The sequence below is a fragment of the Chaetodon auriga genome, chromosome 17 (assembly GCF_051107435.1).
Source record: "Chaetodon auriga isolate fChaAug3 chromosome 17, fChaAug3.hap1, whole genome shotgun sequence".
Lineage (NCBI taxonomy): Eukaryota > Metazoa > Chordata > Actinopteri > Chaetodontiformes > Chaetodontidae > Chaetodon > Chaetodon auriga.
Window position 1 is genome coordinate 9,027,933 of NC_135090.1, and position 21,804 is coordinate 9,049,736.

The 21,804-nt window shown below is 42.8% G+C and overlaps 1 protein-coding gene across 4 annotated transcripts in view; it reads right to left on the reverse strand.

The window, feature by feature from the left end:
- col16a1 (collagen, type XVI, alpha 1) overlaps positions 1-21,804 on the reverse strand; it is a 73,139-nt gene that overhangs the window by 25,505 nt on the left and 25,830 nt on the right. For 2 of the 4 annotated variants that reach the window (XM_076755341.1, XM_076755337.1), the window contains exons 8-38: positions 19,400-19,468; positions 15,082-15,117; positions 11,584-11,619; positions 11,436-11,486; positions 11,189-11,221; positions 10,978-11,022; positions 10,451-10,489; positions 10,239-10,301; positions 9,271-9,315; positions 9,072-9,167; positions 8,781-8,819; positions 8,455-8,499; positions 8,299-8,334; positions 8,092-8,214; positions 7,386-7,421; positions 6,907-6,942; positions 6,543-6,671; positions 6,143-6,187; positions 5,752-5,787; positions 5,608-5,661; positions 4,495-4,545; positions 4,271-4,414; positions 3,052-3,087; positions 1,904-2,011; positions 1,414-1,539; positions 1,259-1,312; positions 1,114-1,155; positions 702-737; positions 569-622; positions 408-476; positions 261-314 (exon numbers count right to left, since the gene is read on the reverse strand). In XM_076755341.1, the coding sequence (XP_076611456.1) occupies positions 261-314; positions 408-476; positions 569-622; positions 702-737; positions 1,114-1,155; positions 1,259-1,312; positions 1,414-1,539; positions 1,904-2,011; positions 3,052-3,087; positions 4,271-4,414; positions 4,495-4,545; positions 5,608-5,661; positions 5,752-5,787; positions 6,143-6,187; positions 6,543-6,671; positions 6,907-6,942; positions 7,386-7,421; positions 8,092-8,214; positions 8,299-8,334; positions 8,455-8,499; positions 8,781-8,819; positions 9,072-9,167; positions 9,271-9,315; positions 10,239-10,301; positions 10,451-10,489; positions 10,978-11,022; positions 11,189-11,221; positions 11,436-11,486; positions 11,584-11,619; positions 15,082-15,117; positions 19,400-19,468 (1,866 nt within the window). The remainder of the gene's footprint in view (positions 1-260; positions 315-407; positions 477-568; positions 623-701; positions 738-1,113; positions 1,156-1,258; positions 1,313-1,413; positions 1,540-1,903; positions 2,012-3,051; positions 3,088-4,270; positions 4,415-4,494; positions 4,546-5,607; positions 5,662-5,751; positions 5,788-6,142; positions 6,188-6,542; positions 6,672-6,906; positions 6,943-7,385; positions 7,422-8,091; positions 8,215-8,298; positions 8,335-8,454; positions 8,500-8,780; positions 8,820-9,071; positions 9,168-9,270; positions 9,316-10,238; positions 10,302-10,450; positions 10,490-10,977; positions 11,023-11,188; positions 11,222-11,435; positions 11,487-11,583; positions 11,620-15,081; positions 15,118-19,399; positions 19,469-21,804) is intronic. The other 2 variants (XM_076755338.1, XM_076755339.1) reach the window with 2 other exon arrangements.

Here is a 21,804-nt window from a genome sequence, read left to right on the forward strand (position 1 = left end):
CAGAGGATGAGATGGGAGCAGACACTGCCTCTGTTATGGATCGAGGCAGACATCCTTGGTTACAAATGATGCCTAAATCAAGGACAATTCCCAAAGAAGCTCAAAGAAAATTAAAACTCTGAGCAGAAGCTAACACGGGCGCAACCATGCAAGTTTGCAACTGAAATTTCTTGAACATCTCCTCAACTTGCTGATGCTCGTGTACAAAAACATGCAAATGTGACACACACTTAAGATAACAAAGGAATAAGACAGCTCACAGGTCTGCCATCAGCTCCTGGCAATCCTCGAGAGCCAGGGACTCCATCTCTGCCCTGTGGGTGAAAAAGTAAATAGGAAACAGTGTTTGACAACAGCATGACACTGTATGCCCCTATGCATATGCAAAATCTGCATTAATGTCCTACCGGGGGCCCTGCTACTCCAGCGCCCGCAGGCCCCTGTGGTCCTGGAGGCCCGCCATCTCCATTGGAGCCCTATGAGCAGAAACAGTTGGATTCATTGTTTTAAACATTTAATAGCATGTTGCAAGAATAAGTTCGGCTTCTGCCTCTCTCATTTATGCTACCTTTTCCCCTGCAGGGCCAGCAGGGCCAGTCAGTCCTCTGACTCCAGGAGGTCCCTGCACAAAACACACACATTAGACCAAAATCTGAATACAGGTATGTAGTGAAGGCTTTAGAAATATGAGGGGAACTTACGACAAGTCCGGGGAGCCCTCTTGGTCCCTCTTCACCCTATTAAATAATTACAAACAAAGCAAAAACAACAAGAGCAAGAAGGTGACGACAGATGTTTTACCGTGGAGGAGTCGGGAAGGACTGACGTCCTCATGTCGGCAAAGCAATAAAGATTCCACAATGAATCAAAGCATTTCAGATGGAATGGCCCAGGATTATTTTTAAATGGTTATTTACAACCTCCTGGCTTTATTGTTAGAGCTAAGAGGCAGGGAAACTCTGATATCATGGCAGGATATGGTGTTCATTAGGGAGATCACAGCAGGACCGTATCCATCTAGGAGCTGTGTGTATGTTTAGCATGACAGAACTGCGCCACATAAAACTTTTTTATAGTTCCAGATGTGCCTTTTTAAGGACACATCAGTCTTACTTGTGGTCCTGCATAGCCGACACCTGCAACTCCAGCTTCTCCCTACAGGGGGCACACATATGAGAGTCTGTCAGTGATACACGAGGAGACACAACCCTCCATATGGATTTATAAATGTGATAACACAATAAATTGAAATTCACACCTTGCTTCCTTTGGGACCAGCAGGACCCTGCACACCAGGCAAGCCTGGTTTTCCCTGAAAAGAAAACACAAGATGATAGAAATGTAGCAATTCTGATAGTACAGAGAGCCAGAAGTAAGGAAATAAATACATAAATAACAACAGAACTTCCTCACATTCTTGCCAGGCTTTCCTTCTCCTGGAGCACCAGGTTCTCCTCTCTCTCCTTTGGGGCCTTGCACAGCTACACCATCACCCACCACCATGGTGCCCTGAGAAGGACAGCTGGTACAAGCATCACCCTGGGAAAACACAACAAGTGAAATGCATGATATAGGGACCATTTGGAACAATCAACCATAAGTTAAAAAATAACAGTGCCCTCATCAGCCAGTCCATTTTTAACCACAGGAAACCACCATTGGTCCAAAGGTGGGACCGGTGGCATCTAAGACATCAAATCTACATTGATTTAGTCTCTTAAATTCTCCTCAAAACTCAAAAAGACCCAACTAGACGTCTTTCATGTACAGTCTGTGAAGACAACATGGCTGCTTTTGTACTGTAAACCCTTTACAATGGACACGGTAAATGTCTGGATCAAATCATTCAGAGGAAAAATAAGCTGCAAAGCAAAGCTGATCTGACGTTTCAGGTCCTCTGTACCTTCTCTCCCTTCAAGCCCATCAGTCCATCCCGACCAGACTCTCCAGGCAGTCCTGGGGCTCCAGGAGCTCCATCCATTCCCCTATCTCCTTGACCTCCTTTTTCACCCTGGTAACATTAAAATATGATGATGAGAGGCCATGACAGTCAACTCTATGTACTGTAGTTTTCACAGTACTTACATTAAAGATACCCTGTGGAGTTCTTGACCACTCATATGTTCTATGGAGCAATGTTGTCATGAGTGGCTCCACTGTTTGGGCCAAGAAATGAGGCAACGACAAAGGCAGTCAAGAAGAAGACTGCTAGCAAGTAAACAGGGATGGAAATAATGCAGGAATTCAAATAATCAAAAAATCGACTTTGCGAATGTTTGATGAGAAAGGAATGCACTGAACACAATGAGTTTTTGGCGAGAAACACTGAATGCAAAAACAACTTTTGTTTGTTTAGCTGAAAAAAATCCCTCTCTAATCTGTTCTGTAGCTCCATTATGAAAGTGAAATGACTTTTATTGTTATTGGATGATTTGAGTTTCTGTGTTTCATTAGGAGATTTATTCATGCTGCTTCAAATGCTGATAATGGCTTTAGCCTTAAAAATCCTGTGTCGGTCTGCCTCTATTTTGCAGTCCCAGACAAGTGATTGTGGGAGAGCTTCATTGTAATTTAAAGCAGCCTGGCTCTGTTGATGGCAGATTTATTTCCCAGTGTTTTCGGTAAAGTGATGCGAACGGTCCAAAAGACACACTTAGTGACCTGAAATAAAGCAGAGCTCCTGTGCTCTTTGAAATATTATTCACTACAAGGGGAGTGATTCTCCTGCAGACATTCTTGGTCCCAGTAGATGTCAAATTAGTTAAGGAAGCCTGACTCAATCTCTAAAGGCCACCCGTGACTCCAAATAGTCTACTTCCTCCAGGTTAGGACTGTTTTAGGTATGTGGACAGTAAGTTATTTAAAACCTGCACAGAATGCCCAAGAGACAGTGATTTATTGAATTTACTTCCTCAGCTAACATCTCGGCCGTTCAATGTGGAGGGAATTTGTTGCTGGGTCATTGGTGGTATATACATTGTATGGAAATACACATATAGAACAGCTTTTAATAGACAGAAGATCTATAAGAAACTTTGGTAGGAAACTTACCTTCTCTCCATGTGGACCAGCAACACCTGGTGGGCCCTGTGTAAGCAAATAGAGGGTGATGTACAATGCAGATACACGACATGCGTGCAGGTGTGCGGCTCATGCACACACCCATGCTCTCAAACCCATGTGCAGTCTCTCTATCTATTCAGGTAACTGTTGCCATCAAGCTAACCAAAGGCACACAGCATGTAACTGGGAGGGGTGACAGAATCCAACAGAGATTTATTACACTTCAGTGTAATTTAAAGCAAGCAACAATTGTGCTGTAAGACGACAATCCCTGCATATCCTATTTGTATAATAAGCATTACTTTTGATTCGCCCTTGGGGTGAAATCTTTCAGCATCTCATACTTTTCACCCATCCAGATGCTGCTTAATCTGTTTCACTGTGGCAACAAAATAAGATAGCAAGAAGGCGCTTTGGTTTCATGAAATGTGTGTGAAGATAAACACAGATAATTTTGACAGCGGTGGTGTAAACCTCTGCTGTTTAAACTATTGAAGGATTCTGTCAGATAATGTTTCTGCTTCTGGTTCTAAGCACCAGCACTCTTCCATGTTCATTCAGTCAGGCTGGATTGTTTCATTCAGGTTTTAAAGAGTAAATACACATGAGAATGTAAACAATACAATGCAACAAAAGCAAAATATCATAATGTGTAATATACAGCACAATAAAGCAAATGGTGGCAATACATACAGCACAATATACAATTCAAACCATTCTGTAAGATCAGAAAGGAAGTCAATAACTTATTAAATTCCAACATGAAGTGAGTTTCAATTTACAATTTACAATTTCATGTCAGCTTAAGCAGCAGAGGATGGGGAGTCCTTAGTTCTTTCAGGGCTCAGAGAGCATCACAGTGCCCTCTACAGGAGAGACCAAGAAAGTCTTGAGAGGTCCCAGACTTTCTGAACAATCTGAATGAATCTGACAGTTCATACTGTGTGTTTCTCTGTGTTTGCAGTATGCAGTGCTGTGAGTGCAGGGAGAGTATCAGTCACTTTTCTAGCCCTTTTGACCAATCTCCCTGGTTTGCTTCCACTGCAAACGAAGCGACAGTGCAAACACTTGAAACAGATTCAAAGGATCTAAGATAAATCAAAATCCTGATTTCACAAAACTGCCTGCACACTTTTGTATAAGTTGAAATTGATTAAGCTTCTTCATTTCTTGTGCTGGCCACCTTTTTCTCAAAGAGCAACCTAACCTGTTTGCCAACAGCTCCGAGACCTGGAGGTCCAGGTGGACCTGGAGGGCCTGGTTCGCCTGTCATGCCTCTTGTTCCCTCGGGCATTTTGATGCCGGCGGGTCCACTCCCAGCCTCGGCCGGCTGGCACAAGCCGCACTCACCCTGAGGAAGGGCAGGGAGTCAGGAAGGTTAGTCTGCATGTCAATCCAGCTGTAAGATGCAAAGGCTAATTGTAGGCTTACCTTTTCACCCTTAAGGCCAGGAAGACCAAGACCAGGCAGACCTTGCTCCCCCTGCCAAAGGATAAATACAATATTAAAGTGGCATGGAATGAGATAAAGTATTAAACGGAGTTGTCAGAAAATATGCACATATAGATGGGTTTCTGAGAAATATTACTGTGAGGTGTTTGTGCATACAGCTGCATAAATCAAGTAACATGTGGAAAATGTGGGAAACATCCCAAGAAGGAAACTTTTGGAAAAAGAAAAAAAAAAAAAAAAAATCACAATCAGGTTTGCAAAGCCTCTGTTCATGATCCCCTGTAGCTGACAATAATACTTATTAAATCCTGTATTGAAACGGTTCCTTTAAAGTGAAGCTTTGCCTGTATATTCTGCAGTCGCATAATAGAAGGTTTTGCACTAATGTAACAGATCCGGCGTAAACAGTGTTTGGTACATTTCAACTGATTGTGGTTTTTGGTTCGTGCATGCTGATGCTGACTAATAGAATAGAATGAAGGGGCTTCTAACTTGTGTGGGCAAATAGCAGTATTTAATATATGCCAACATTTAGGTTATGCAAATGTTGTGTGCATGAGGGGGGCTCTGAGCCTGTACCCATACTGCACGCTGATTGTTTGGGACACAAAGGCAATTTCTCACTAACTCACCTGCAAAAGCTAATTTTGTGTAGCATGTGTTGGTGTGATTACTGCTACTAGCCGCCATTTCTCAATGGAATTCCGTGTGTCATGTTAGCAAGCTCGAGCCGACAGATGTCTATCAAGGAGCGACGTGTGGTAGAAAACATTGGAGTGCCACATATAAGTTTACTCCCAAACAGTAATTTTACTGGTTTGCAGCAAATTGCTTCATTTCTGAACACTAAAACCGTCCATGTAGAAGCTAACATGGCAGTGACTTGACTTCCCTGCTGCATGATCATTCTCGATTGCTTGTGAAAAGGGTGATGTCTCAATCTTGTACATAATTTTACTACTAACTAATGGAGTACACTCCTGAAACAACCCTGACTACAGAGAAAACAACACTGGACCTTCCTTACTGGAAAGCCATTGAAGCTCAAATCCAGACAGCATCACAGTAAGGTTTGTCACTTTATTCTCTTGCCTTTGCGCCTCTCTGTCCATCCTTGCCAATGGGTCCTCTTGGTCCAGGTTTTCCCTGTCATATGGACACATTTCATTTAACAACATCATCAAATCAGGATGTAAAGTGAGACATTCTGTTCCAAAGACCTGTATCTGAACTTACCGGCTTCCCATCAGTTCCTTTGCTGCCTGCACTACCCTGCGGACAAATAAAAGAATTACTACAGTATCTGAATTTCACAAATTGATAAAAATGGATGGGTCTTTTAAATAGGTAATTCATATTTCAGTGTGAGGAGCACCCTACAGGCAGCCATGTCGAATGATTCTGTTTTTTCACTACCTAAGCTTTTCATGAATAACTTCCCTGCTGAGTAAAATCCCTATGGCAGACAGTTTTGGGCGCTAGAATTAGTGCACTGCTGTGATTATCTTCCTCATGAAGTCTATTAAGAGCCCCATTCAGCAACCTACTGAGTGAGTTCCCCTTATGTAAGCCTAGTCTGCTATTGAGGTCACCTACCCTCAGTCCTGTTTCTTTTTATGTTACTTACCTTGTCTCCTTTAAAGCCAGGCAATCCTGCCTCACCTGGCTCCCCCTGTGGAGCAGAAAAAGCGAACGATGCATCATTTTAATGAAGGTGTTTATCACTGCTCGCACATGCTAGCAAACGCACTTATATTAACAAATCAGAAGAAAAGACATACGGTCAAACCCAATCAGTTTCATTCAACCATGTCTGTTAAATATTGTTTTGTTTCAGTGTGACCAATATCCTCCAACAATAACAAGATAAGACTGTTTGTTATTGTTTTCACCTTGGTTGTGTTTATGAGGATTTGTCACTAATCGACAAATTTCCCCTCGGGGACAATAAGGTTGAGCTGAGCTGATTCCAAAATGCTTTTTATTCAGCGCTGGAATCACATTATTTCTTACTAGAACACGCTTACTTTCTCTCCTCTCAGTCCAATCCCAATGTTTCCCTTCTCGCCCTTCTGCTGCAGGTTTTGGGTCATGACATCGGGGAAGAGGTTGCCATTTAAATCTCCGAGAGTGGGGCACCCAGAACATGGCTCCCCCTAAAGCATGTAGAAGATCAGAAGTAGATCATTTAAATATGGTTAATGAACTTCAACACATTCTGGTGCTCCAAGACAGGTGCAACTAATGCTACATAATGGATTACTCTCAGGCTAACCAATATATACAGAGTTTAGTTCCCTAATTAGGGTGCTTCATCTCGCTGACAGCAGAATAAAGTAGTCTAAACAAGAAATTGTTTAACCTCAAACTTAATAAAAACACCGAGCTGACCTTTTCTCCTTTGGCACCATCTGATCCGGATTCTCCCTGCAGAACAACCAAAAACACCCAAGAAGGCAAATTAATTCCAGCTCAGCCTGGAGAAGGTTTGCTTTGAGATGTCTCAACAGGGCACAGGAGGCATGCAGCGGTGCAGTTAGGCAGATGTGGGAGTATATCAGCAATGCGTCAGTGGGTAGCTGTGGGTGCGTGGACGTGAGCAGTTTAACATTCATTCTCATGTGGATATAGACCTATTAAGGTGGTTGTTTGTCGGAGTGCTGAAGGTGTGCATGTGCACTTTGGTCCCTTCCTGTTTCGTGGAGTTTATTTCAGCTAGTTTGCTTGCATCTGCTTAAGGAGAGAGAATCCTGCGCTGCTCCTATTAGCATATTTGAATGTGGAGGAATGCAGATGAGCATGTATAGGTCACATTGCCACAGAATATGAATGAACCATAAGCTGTAAATGAGTGAGGGAGAACCTTATACCTTCTGTCCCGTCTTGCCATCTGCACCTTGAGGCCCCTGGTAAATTTTGGGAAAGAAAAGAGAGGAGAGGAGCAGGAGTGAGTGTTGTTAGTTCAACTTTGTTAGAGTGAGGTCATACCTCCCTCTCCCTCTGCTGCTCTACCTCCTTCTCCTTATGCCCTAACCAGGTATGACAGATGGATGCTGGCATTATTGGAAATCGTTGCTCCGAGAATCTCATAAGGCTCTAGATTTATATTCTTTTTTCCCCCACAAATCATTCCCCATTTCACCTGCTGGGGTAAGTGGGAAGACGCGGATTGAACAGAAAGAGAAACACAATGCACAGCCTGCCTCGTGCTGACTCACCAGAGAGAGAGGAAAACATGTGAAGATTATATTAACAAAATGACCTTTGCCTTGGAGAATAAACTTTTGACAGCATATCTGGCTTTGTCTCCTTGAGCTGCTGCAACACTGAGAATTACAAGGGCAAATACAACCCCAAGGAAAAAGTAAAAACGCCATCCTTTTCCCTCAGAATGATAAGAAAAATAAAATACATACACTATCAAACAAGTGCTCAAGGTTCAATCGTCAGCTACAGCTCAGACTGTGTCTACGAGTCCCTAATAAAACATGTAGCGAGATCGTAAAAATGTTAAACCGAACACTCCGGGCAGGCCCAGAATACATTACAGTTTGACGGTCAAACTGTTGTACTTACAGGAAGTCCTCTCTCTCCTATCCCTGGTAATCCAGGCTCTCCTTTAAGGCCTGGCTTTCCTTGTAGAGCCACGGTGTTGCCCATGTCAGCAGGCAGCACAGGGCACACTTCGCATGGGTCACCCTGAAGATTGAACACAAGTCAAGCGAAGTCATATGTGTATGAGAGCATGCAGATAAAGAGATTATACACAGTGTTTATGGGTACCTTCTCTCCTTTAAAACCTGCTGGTCCTCTTGGTCCCTATGAAAACAGCAAAATCCAAGTCAAACACTGACATGCATCAGCTCACAGCTTCAATATTGTATATGGAATCTCATGCATCCATTACTGGATATAAATCACTGTATAAAAGAGTCTCACTGGATCTCCTGGCAATCCATCTTCTCCTGTAGGTCCTGTATCCCCCTGTAACATTAAGACATCACTGCGTTTGTTTTGAGAATATTTTGACATTTACCCTGAAATCCACCCTAAAAAAAAACATGTTTGTTTTTACTTGTCATTTTGGGTTTTACGAGCCTATTGATCACACAATCCTTCAATGAAAGTCAAACATTAGTAACACCAAAAATGTTAGGATATGTTATGTGTAGATCAGTGGTTCCCTCACAGTCCTATCAGATGAGCGCAAGTGCTTCCTTTGCCATCCACCTCACCCATTCATCAACTAATGAATTTGACCTTACCTTGTCTCCCTTTGCACCACCTGGTTCACCGGGAGGACCCTGAACAGGGGAAAAAAAAGAACATAAACCTTTTCAAATTCCTTTCTTCAGGCGCCTTTAGGCTATCGAGTCCGGCCAAATCCCGCCCTGCACTCCTGAGAGTGTAAATGCAATTTTTGGTCAAAGTGAGACCTTTTGTAAGATGAGTGTAAGGACGTTAAGATAATCAGTGAAATGGCACCATCAATACAATAAGTGCATATAGGCTTATTTTTTGCCTCCGGAGTTCTTACTGAGTTCTTACACACTTACTGGTAAGCCTGGCTTTCCAAGTCCTGGTGGGCCTGGCTGTCCGGGTTTGCCTGGCTCCCCAGCCAACCCTTCAGGACCAACCACACCTGGGGTACCCTGGGAAAACAAGTTCAGCACAGCTCTATTAAATCCAAACTGAACTGAATGCAGGTGACAGACAGGTTGATGGTGGAAACTCCCAGAGTAAATGCAGACAGACCTTCTGTCCCTTGGGGCCGACTACACAGATGGACCCTGCTCGACCCTGGTAAATGGTGAAAGACAGAGAGGGAAGTGACAGCATCAGTACCGGTCCGTGACATCATCAGTATCAGTCCTGAATAATCAAACAAGCTCTCCAGAAATCTGCCTCCAAAACGGTTGCATAGATTGTTAAGGACACTTGTTGATTTCCCTCAATTGTTTGACATTTTGCGATTGGAAATAGAAAGAGGGAGAATTGCGGAGTCTGTAAGATGTATTATCTTCAGCCGCGCATATGCAATATTTTCTGCCTGCCTGATTCAAGTCACATCAACAAGCACATTCATATTCACAATGTCAGATGGATGGGAGGCTTAAGAAAATCTATCCTCCACCAAATCCATCTGTCCACGACAAGCACTTAGCCTGGTGCACAGCTAAATGTGAGAGCGCCTGATGCCGGAAACCAGGGGAATATCTCAGAGCACACACACACGTTGTAATTTGTTCCTCAAAACTTTTCATGCGTCTACAGGATCATAGCGCTGAACAGGGAAGATTATAAGGTTTAAGTCTTCCTGAATAGGCGCCTGCCTGTGTGAGAGATGAACAGAACAGTCAATGAGGCAGCATTGATTGTGCAAGCTTTGTTGCTTTAGCCTAATCTAACAGGCATTAACAGGCCGACTTAACGCCAGGGGAGAGAGGAGGGGGGAGAGCAGATATCAATGGGAGTCTGAGCTTAAAGAGTAATACCGTATAAGTTTACTGAATATCCGCTCTTAGCCTGATAAAACTGGCTGGGTAAGTGGATATGTGTGGGTGTGTGTGTGCAAGTGCATAAGTGTGTTTGAGAGGGCATGCTCATTTAAGCATTTGTGGTATTGGAAATACGTAATTCAAGCTAACTGTTTGAATTAACCTCATACGACAAAACACAAGAGAGCAAAAGACAAAAGAATTATGAAACACAAAAACACCTACGTCCTTCCCTGGAGTGCCTGTGAGACCCTGAGGACCGAGCTCTCCCTTCTGACCTTTTTCTCCCTAGACAGAAGCAGGAATTAAAAAAAAAAGGTGAGAAACATACAGAGAGTGAGGAAAGTGAAAATAATAAGGGGTTCGAAATTAACTTGATGATCATTTAAAGATCACATCTACGGTATTCATCACAGAAAGTTTCTTAAACCTTTCACCTTGTACCCAACTGCTTCGCCCCAGTTGGCAGGCAGCGCCTGTGGAGAGAAGGGATGGAGACAAGGCCCAGATCAATGACCTGGCTCTAAAGAGACATCACACACACACACCACTGGAGCATGGCAAACAACACAGTGACCAGTCAGCAACCCGTGTGGACTACCAGCTGGACCCATATGCTCCACTCACACACGCACGCAACCAGAAACAATTGACATTCTGCATGCAATCATGTCAGGTGCATGTATATCCAGATTCATCTGTATGAATCAGGTGTGTTCACTTACACATGTATTCATAAAGACAGTCACAGAGACCTGCACACATAAATCCATGCACGCACAGTGACTCACCGGTAAATAAACATACAAAGCACACACTCGTTCCCTCTGCATAATTAATATTGGGACTGGATGCTTGAAAATGAGATTTTGAATAAGGATCAAACTAAATAGCTGAAGGGTTAGGGGGGTTGGGAGGCAGCGGGATGTGATGCTGTAACCTGCAGCAGAAGATTGGCACTCACCGACTCGCCTTTCTCTCCCTTCTGGCCCTTGGGTCCCTCTGTGCACTGAGGTTAGAGACACTTGGTTGGCATATATTATCACAGACTGCTTTTTGGACACATTTCAGGTTCATACTGCACTGCATGCCAAATTATGAGACAATGCTTTTCTGCAAACAGAGGCACGTGGCGAGGGAGAAACAGAGAGAGACACGATGGAAAAGTTACTTACTGGACCCGAATGGGAGCCAGAGCAGGCGTCACCCTAAGATGAAGAGAAGAAGAATGATTGCATGTGAGTGAATTGATGAACGCTGAAGACTGAGATGGGTGGTGGATTGGTCTATAGTCAGCATCATAGTGGACTACTTCAAAGTATGTGTATGACTATTCAATGCTAGGCATGTCCGGACAAGTGATGACATCACACATTCCACTGATATTAGTCTTATGAGGCACGCATGCACACACACACTTACCCGGTCGCCCTTTTCCCCTTTCAACCCAGCAGCTCCGCCAAGATTTACTACCTGGAACACACACACGTAGAGTTACACACTCTGCAGTGTTTACACTAATGACATGTTCTCATGGAAAGAAATGAAAGTAAAGATCAGCGATCCTTACATTTTCTTCCCTATTCAGGAATAAACAACCCGCACACTACAGACAGACACAGAAAGAGAAAATGATTATCATACTGGATTTAATATTCACGGAAGGACTTGTGTGTCTGAGTGGAAGGAGGCTCGTGAAGGGAGTAACTGGGTTGTAGTTTCGGTAGTCACCAGGTGGTGGCACTGTTACACAAAACTAAAGCGTGTGCTGCTACAATATGCGGTTAAAAAGGATGAGAGGTAGGCAAGTGGGCGCACACACACACACACACACACACGCACGCACGCACACACACACTCCTCCCATGGGAGATGAAGATCAATAGGAATGTCTGATTCCCACAGCACAGGAGTGAGCAGGCCAGCTGCTCCTCACAGGAGGGCACACACACTCATACACACGCAGACACATACCAAATAAGGAGAACCATTATAAATAACTGAAGCATTTTTAGTGGAAGCGAGTAATTAAAGCCAAATCCCTCACCCAGTGTTTCTGGGAGTCGCACCAGGAAGTTTGCATACACTGAGGCAGTGAGTATGAGCTTGCTGAGACGATGAAAGCGGGATAGTAACAGCACAGAGACAATGTGTAATTCTACCTCCTCTCCCCCGCCAGCCCCTCCCTCTTACGAGCTACAAATCTATCAATGGCTGGCTCGACCAGCTGCAATGACGAGTCACTCTTTCCGAGCTCCTGTCTGACCGTGGGTTTAGCTGAGTCCTCATATAGCTCCAATTAAAATCTCAGCCGCTTCGCCTCTATGGCTTATTCTCTGCGTTTAACTTTGAAATGGAGAAGTCAGATTGCTGCGAAAGAGCAGCAAACTGTGGCGGACTGTGCATTATGAAATGGCACTGAAATGTCCTTGTAATTGAGCCCGCTTTGCTGTCGTTACCACTCTTAATGAATTTAGATTAATTAACTGAGAGCAGAATTGAGGATGTCGGAACACCACAAAACACTATGCTCACTGTCTAACACAGTGTTTCCTCCATGGGCTTCGTTTCTGTTGTATTTATACTGTATGAGTTTATATTTATACCATGAGATGCAGTGGTAAGCATCCAAGCTCTGTGTGTGTGTGTGTGTGTGTGTGTGTCTCTCTAGTTTGTCCTCCTTGTCATCTGTTTTCACTCAGGCATTTTAAGCTGAACTGTCGGCCATCCTGGGACTCTCTCTCTCTCTCTTTCTCCCCTGGCTGTTAGAGCTTCATTCCAGATGTTTCGGATCTGGATCTTTGTCCTATCTGAGACTCAGCCTCTCCTCTCATCTCTCGCTCTCTCTGGTGTGCACGTTGTCCTCGTCTCTCTCCCTCCCTCTGTGTGTGCTTTTCTTTCCTGTCTCCTTTCTGTGTGAATGGTGCGCCTGAGCTTTGCCTCTTGTGTGACTGTGTAGTTTGTCATCTTTCCAGGTCTCCGTGGTGGAGAGGACGCTGGGTGGCTCAGCTCCTATCTGTTTGGAGGCACCTGGAAGTAGCTTGACGCATATTCCCTCCTCCATTGCTCTTCCTGAGGTTTCGTCTATGTTTATCCCCCATTGAGAGAGTTTTTTGGGTGAATTTGCCTTCATCTGAATGGGTCTAAGGATAGAGGGTGGATAGAGGGTGTATGCGGTACAGATTGTAAAGCACTTTGGGGCAATTTTGATGTTGAAATTGATATTGGACTATAAAATTGTATTGCATTGCATTGCTAACTTATAGCAATAACTGTGGTTTCAAATGAGTGGGATCTCTTCATGCACAATAAATTGCTATACTACATTAACTTGCTTGTTGGCAGTACAATTCATAGACTGTAGAGAATGAAACATCCCAATGCAAAGGTTCATTCCAAGGTTTTATCAATTTGAGACATACCCTTTAGTGTTAGCACGAGTACCTTAATGTTGCATTAAGTGTTCGCCAAGATTTGCCTTTAACACAATTGGCAGACACAGACACGTTAGCATGCATTTGGAGTGTGTTCCACATTCTCCACTTGTTTTGGTCTTTACCTACTACTAGTTCTTAGTTACTAAATGCTCCATACTCCAAAGGCTTATGTTTACTGGCTAGTTGCTAACTGTCTTATCACTGAAACATTCTGTGGAGCTGAAGAAGACATTACAAGCAATGCTTTTTTGCTTCATGGTCATTTTATCCATGGGTAATACAGTGCACTAATACTGGTTAGTGTAGTTTTAAGTCTATCTGTTTCTGTCTTACTATTCAAATCATCCATCATCTCAATACACAGGCACTCATTCGACATTATGTACACCAAACCTTAACATCTCAAAAGACAGGCTGAATTTTTGGCACCACCATCCTGTCAGTGAGCCTCGTTCTTTGGTATTGAACATCCCAGTGGGCTTATTTTTTGGCATCGTCTCTCTAGCTGCCAGGCATTGACACAACAAGGCCAAGACAGAGCACATGCTAATGAAAATCTAATATCAGTATACACAGATTTCCAAAATATGTAGTTTTGGTTAGATTTGGAGTTTATATGCCAATTTAGATGTAGATAATGGGATTTCAGCTCTAGAATATCCCTCTGTTTTGATATATTCCTGCCGATTGGAGGAGCTGAGCCTTGACTTACATTACCAAGAAGCCGCCAATGTGGTGGGAACAGGGTATAAAGGAAAAGGTGAGTGGCATGAACACTGTGATACAAACTGACTGAGCCTTAGGATTATGCAGCAGAAGCCGTATCTATCCCTTATTGAAACCATTTGGGACCATAATGACATCAACACAGAGGCCTGCTCGGCATATTTGTGTTAAAGTGCGTAATATCAGGTAGTATTATCAATTGACCGATACTATTTTACCCTGAAAAAATGTAATTTGACGAAACTATATTCACAGAAGAGATGAAAAGTCACTTTTGTTTCTTGGTAAGTGTGTTCCCCCAGTGGCAAGGCAAGCTGTGTGCTCCAACCCAGGTAATAACCTAGATTGAGGAAGTCACGGGAGGCGACCAGCTGCATTAGTAAGCACACACAGGAGCAACATAATGAAGCGTCTGGAGTTCTGTATTCTATTTGTGAACAGAACATGCCCATTGTAGGTGAATGACAAAATTAATAGGCAGCAGCAACTCCCGACTGAGACTCAGCGCATAATGAGGTGTAAATCAGTCCTTGGTCAGTCAGCAAGCTGAAAGGAGGAAGGAGGAAATAGAGATAGACTATTTCTGTTTCCAACCCAATGCACAACACACACATACACACAGCATAAATGTGCACACATATACACACCTATGGCCTGCATATCCTTTATTCATCCATATATGCTAATTCTGGACCCTATTTCAGGCTGGAGGGGTACACAATGGACTGGTGACCAGTGCAAGAGTCTCCAATGTACCTAACCTGTTCGTCTTTGGATTGCGGAAGCTTGAGGCCTGCTTTGAGGCGACCATCTTGGTCTAAGCCACTGTGGGGTCCCATAAGTCTCATTAGAAACTCAAGTCAACTGTACTATGTGTATGTGTGGGTGTGAACTGAGAGGCTTACTTTCTCTGCCACATCCTTGGATGCAAAAATCTCCTGCTGGTGGACAGAAGGAAAGACAGACAGAAAGACAGAAAGAAAATGAACATCAGGCCTTTTTTTTCCTTTCACATCATATCTTAACATGACCCCAGTAACAATTTGGCTTCAGTTTGGTCCAAAATGGGTTTCTCTCTATGTTTACACAGTGATGCTGGTGGTTTCATGGTCAAAGTGACTCAAAAAATATCAAACAAGCTGAATCAAATAGCTTTGAAGACCATTCACAAAAATATGATTTAGTCTGGTTTTCTCCACTGTGGCAGCAATATAACCCATTTCCTGTTTTAGCCCTTTCAGCATTCTTCTCAATCCTTTGAGCATATAGTTGATATTCCCAGTCACTGGCTGCCGCGCTGCAGTTCACAGTGCCTGAATCTCTTGAAGATCTTCCCTGAAGTGGCAGCAGTTGCATTTGAAAGTCTCCCTATTATCAACATCATATGACATCTTTGGCAGGGGCAAGCTGTTGTTTCCATGTTGCATGTGCAGTGCATCGCTTTAAACCTTGTTGGCATTACAATTCATTGCATCAGATGCACAACAAAGACAGGAGAAATAAGGGCCATCTTGATTACACGTGGGTCATTAACAGCCATTCTCTATTCTGTGAGTGGAAAACGAGATGAAAGAGGATGAGGAGGGAGAGAGAGAAAAGTGTTCTACCTCTTGAGCCCAGAGACAAATGGAGAGATGGACCCTGCTGTGCATAGAGCTACTAATCAGACAAAAAAAGTCAACAGCAAGACATATGCAGGAAGTATTGGACAAGTGAACGGAAACACTTTGCTAAAGGTGGAAAGGAGAGAAATAAGGAAGAGTTTCAGCAAAGAGAGGAAGGGAGATGATATTTTACACCTGGTTTTGGACTTCGACATAAAAAGTTGAAGTAAAATCACATTGAGAACGAGGAAACATGACACAAAGAAGCCTTTGCGTCTTCTGAGGACTATATGACCTTTCAACTGGGAGCTGGGTTGAAAGCAAGAGAAAATAAGTGCTGGAAGATATGAAACAGTGTGGGTGAGATTTGTCATACCTCGGGAAGGCAGTAAGTGCTGTGAGCCACACACAGACAGAAACAGTGCTACACAGCTCTGCAACAAACTTGATTCGACTAGCTGTTGCAAAGACTGACTGTTTAACATCAGCAGAAAATGGAGTTCGTTTCTGTTTATCCGGTAAGTAAGTAAGTCCTGGAATCCTCAGCTTGAGGGGGCAGTCATTGCAAACTAATGCTGTGCAGCTGAAACTTGTTGAAACCAACAGAACTAAATTTCAAATTCCATTGGAAACCATAAAGATGCCAAAGATGCCAAACATGTCCATGTCAATGTAAAATATAATCAACATATCTAGAATATTTCAATTTGACAGACTGGAGTCAACATCAAAAGCGTGTTTTGGCTGAGTCTTGGGTTGAATATTTTGCTCAGAGTGAGCATCATTCAACTGCCTGACAATGTGGAAAAGTGGTTCAAATCTTTGGAAATATGCTTATTTGCCTTCTTGTTGAGTATTAGATGAGAGGATTAAATTTAAGGCTACAGCCAGCAGCTAGTTAGCTTGTCTTAACTAGCTCAGCTTAGCTAGCCTGACTGAAATAATTCACATTAATTAAAGTAACTAGCTAAGCAGCATGTTATACAATATCTCATTTCTGTAATTTCAAGACAACCAGTGCAACCTTCATGAAGTTACTGTGTCCAGCATGTAACTCCCTGCAAATTCATTTACCCTGTTGGTACACGTCGATTGTTGTGCAGATTAAATGAAAAACAAAATTAAGTGACCTTTAGAGGTGCTAGTAGTCAAGTTTTCTGACTGTCAAACAGAGCCAGGCTAGCTGTTTGCTATCTCTCAGCAAGATTAAAATAATAATAATGATAATGATGATGATAACAATAATAAACTTTACAACTTCCCTAACAGAAAGTGCTTTACAAAAGAAAATAGATAGGGAGATAAGGGAGATAAAGATAAGGTTCTGTAGATAAAATGAGACAGAGGCCAAGCGCATGAGGACAGAGGAACAAAAGACAATAAAATCAACTAAATAAGATCGAACATATATCAAGCATTTGAAAAAGCTTTAACTAAGAAGAAAAGTTTTAAAGAGAGATTTAACAGAAGCCAGAGACTTAGTGTTTCTGAGTTCAGTCAGCAGAGAGTTCCATAATGTGGAGGCCCTGTCACCCTGAGTCACACACCGTGAGCTGGGAGCAACCAGCAGGGCTCCATCCATGGATCTTAATGGTCGAGAGGGCACATACCAGGTCAATAAATCAGAAATGTATACAGGAGCTGGGCTGTTTAAGGCCTTAAAAGTAAGCAATAAAATTTTAAAATCAACTTGAAATTTAACAGGAAGACACTGTAGGAAGGCAAACACAGGGGTGACGCAATCAAGCCTCTTTGTCCCTGTAATAAGACGAGCAACAGCGTTTTGTTCCAATTGCGGATGGCGGAGGGAACCCCGGATGATATCTTCTTCTGAATAACACGGCAAAATCGAGATGAGAATAGATAACAGCATGGACGACTTTTTGTAGATCAACAATTGATAAAAATAACCTAATTCTGGAGACTGACTAACAATACAACGACAATACCAACCACCAACCACCACCAACTTTAGGAGATTTGGGTGTGTTCTGTTAGTTACAGGCTACAGAGGTCTAGGTCTAACATCAAACCTTAAGTCCTGAACCGACACACTGCACCAAGTGACATCACATGAGGCAATTTGTCAGACTTGGTGCAGCTCCCTCCAAGACCTGTACACAGACTTTCTTGTTTAAAAGTTCCCTTGAATGCTGCTTAAGGAGTAAAAAGGGGGAAACTGTGTGTTACAGGGTTAAGAAAAGGGGCACACATGCGACAGAAATGGTGATTCACTGACAGATAACCCCAGTTTAACTTGTGCTCACTTCATAGCCAAAATGTACAGTACTCTTTCCACATACAAAACACATGACATTCCAAGTAGGCTGACTTTCATATGTCACTCCGTAAGGCTTAGTTTAATGGAAGCAGTGGCTGTGGCTCAGTAACATCTGGCCTGCACACTGGAATCTTGGATTACATTGTTCATTTACTGTGTGCAAAGGTAACATACAGACACAAAACAGAAACAACTCAAGTTAGTCTGTGCATGTGCGTCCGTGGTTATGAAACAGAGCAAAGCAAAAAGGAGACAGAATAGATATAAAAATGGGAAATTACGACAGAAATGTGTCTGGGCTGCATTCATGGCCATTATGAATCTGTAACACAGTAAGCAGGAAGATGGCGGTAATGCTACTAGGCCTGGAACATTGCACTATAAAAGTCTAAACATCATAATACACATATCATATTCAGTCCACAGTCAACTGATAGTACAGGAGAAGGAGAGAAAGAATGGCAGGTGAGAGAGAGAGAGAGAAACACAGAGAGAGAGACAGCATGCCTGAGTTAGTGTAACTGTGTCTGGCTGAAGCCATCTCTGGGATTGATTACTGTGTCCTGAAGTCTGCCAGAGCACTAAGTTAACACCAGCACTCCACAAGACAAACACCAGGCCCTAATGAATAGATAATTGGATATAGATCCCATTAATATGAATGATGAAACAAGCGGGTGTGGAAGCAAAAATAAATTGCCTTTACGTTATATTGGACAAACTTCATGTATCAGGCAGCGTTGAAGCGACCATAAAAAAGCACCGTGGAAATTTGTGGAAAAACTGCTCCCATGTGTTGCATAAGGCTCTATTTGTCATGCATTCGACACTGCCCGCCGACACTTTGAACGATTGCTACCAGCAGACTTAACTGAACTGAAGTCGTATAAAACTCAGACTGCAGCAGAGTAGAAAACATGTTTTCCTCAGCAGAGTTTCAAAGGAAAACAACTACGCCATTTGGTTCAAGTCCTACAGGCCAGTGTTTGCTTGCCAGCAGGATCGTCCAGGACAACTCGACCTGTCTGAAGAACAAAGCTGTTTGAGGCCAATTGCTTCTCCATGTCTGTATGTCTGTCTCATGGGAACCGTGTAATGTGATAATTTGTGATGGACCCATCAGTGTTTGTGTTTGTCCCTCAATCTATTACTGGATCTAAAGTGTTTGTATTTGATTTTACAATGAATAAAGCTTAAGAAGTGTATTCTCAGTGGTATTTGGTGCATGCAGTTTGTGTGTGATCACACACGTTTTGCATTGTTGTTTTTTCTGTCGGAATGTTGAAATGTCTCTCTTTGTGTGCATGTGCGGGTGGGTGGGTGCAGGCTTTGATTTACCTGGTTGAAAGTGTTTTCCAACAGGTCATTTTCAGCAGCACGGCGGCTCTTGGGAGCGTCTGGTGGGCACTGCAAACGTACAATGAACACATAATTTCAGATAAGGTAAAATAACACTTTGGTTATTTCCAGCCTGAATCCTATAATTCCACTCTGGGCGGGATTTGAAAATCGGACATAAAAACTTCCCCTGCATTTTGTGCGTCCTGATGCAGGTTGAGCTAACATTGGACTAGGCATTTGGCAGACTCCAAAGATCTGACCTGAAGCACAAAAGTGAAATATTTCCTGTTTTAGTTTGATGCTTCACTGTGTATTTGATGTGTTGCAGCAGTAGCTCTGCCCGTAGGGGTTTGGCTTGGGATCTGGCGGGTTGCTGGGTCAGGTCCAGCTTGGACCATGTTACAGAGTGTGACCTGGTAGCTGGAGAGGTGCAGGTTCACCACCTTAAGCAAGGCACCACACACTTAACTGCAGCCCCATCACTCTGACATCCCTCCATTTATGAGTGTCTATAGGTTCTGTGTGTGTAATGAAAATACAACAGAGTGTAAAAATTGAATTTCCCCAAGCATGATTAATAAAGTGCAAAATTTTAATTTAGTTCCAGTGTTTGCAATATTGCAAGACACATTTTCTCTGGGATAAGTCTCTTCATGTCGGAACAATGGAAACATCCTGTGTTGATTGTTTGAAGGAAGTAGTTACTTTGAGAGAAACTGTGATCTTTTCCGAAACCTAACCAAGCAGTTTGGTACCTGAACCAAGCCAAAGTGACGTCACCTGAAATGTTTCTCAGCACGTTTTAGCACGTTTTGTAACTGGATTTTGCAGATTTATTATTACAAACTCTGTTTTTCTCATCTCAGTGACACAAATCATGACACCGGCACATTGGACCAGCGTGGACCAGTCGGTGTATTACACTCTTTGGCGTGGTAGTGGGTTGCATGTGTTTCACAAAGTGGTGAACCTCGCTCCATCCTTGCCTTTTGAGGAGGCCCCTTTCATACCCATTCATGATACTATCACCTGTTACCAATGAACCTATTACCTATTTTGTTTGTAGCAAGGACAGAATTGAATCTTTTTCCAAACAAGCCTTGGACGTTTTCCTCCAGCCAGTGGAATTACTCAAGCCTAGCTGAAGAAGTGCAGCCAGATTAGTTTTATTGGACATTCAACTACAACGTCACAAGGACTTGGCAGCCTCGGAACCTGGAGGGCTCCTTCATGAAATAGTCTGAAGTTCCAGGCCTGCACCTCCCGTGCCAGCAGACAAAAGCAGACTGCTTCAGTAGGCAAAACCTCCATCTGCTGCTGTGATAAGAATTGATTTTTAATAAAATAATCATCTTTAAAGAAGTTGATTGCTCCTGATGTTAGCATCTCACTGTCCCTTTTTTTTTTGATAACTAAATCACCTGATTCACCTCACTATCATCCACTGGAAAAGAGTCTTATCTCACCGTTTATATCTTTTATTCATCTGTTTGATTGTTCTCTGCATCATTTTTATTTCTGATTAATTCTTTATTTATTCACCTATTAGTAGGCATTTATCTATAAATAAATGTCCTCATTTATCAGCAAGAAGGTGTATTTATGTTCAATTAACCTCTTTTCTATTTGATGAGGCTTTTGTCTGAGGCCTGAATACAATAACTGCACAAAAAAACAGATGAAGAGAGGAGATAAGACAAAATAAATAGTGTAATTGTATTCCTGAAGCTGCAATAGAGAGCAAGCAATATTTTGCCCTAGTATTATTCAATTAGGGTTTCAGTCACACTTTCGGAGTAAACAATATTAGCAGCTGACGTGACAAAACTGCACACAATCGAGCCGTCGTTAATTGGTATTGATAATAACAGCTTTCTCATATGTGTGCAAGCTTCAGTTAAGGAAATGACAGAGTGCTATATAGGAACGCAACATATGAAATAACTGTGAATTTTATTGTGAAGCAGCTGCAACAGGTGTCTCTCGAGTAGGTTTAACTGAGGTAAGAAGTGTCTCCAAATTGCTCCAACAAGCCACCGAGTGGAAGGTACTTATTGACTGAGGTTAAGATTCGTGTGAGCCTGAAACCTCTAAAGAAATGATTTTAAAGCCACAGCAAAGCCTTTTCCTGAGATGATGTTCCACACTCATACCCATCTTTGCCCCATGTTGGGACTGGGGTGAGACCAATAAGTCACTGCGGCAACTAGAACAATTGGTTAAAAGAGGTGCCATTTGAGCTGCCATAAAAGGTCCAGGCCCCTTGCTGAGATACATCAGCACTACTGAATCATCCTCGTGCAAGCCATTGAATCCCTGGACAGTTGCTGTTGAACAATCGCACTTATCTTGTTAAAGCAATAGTTTGACATTTCGAGAAATATTTATTTCCTTCCTGGTCC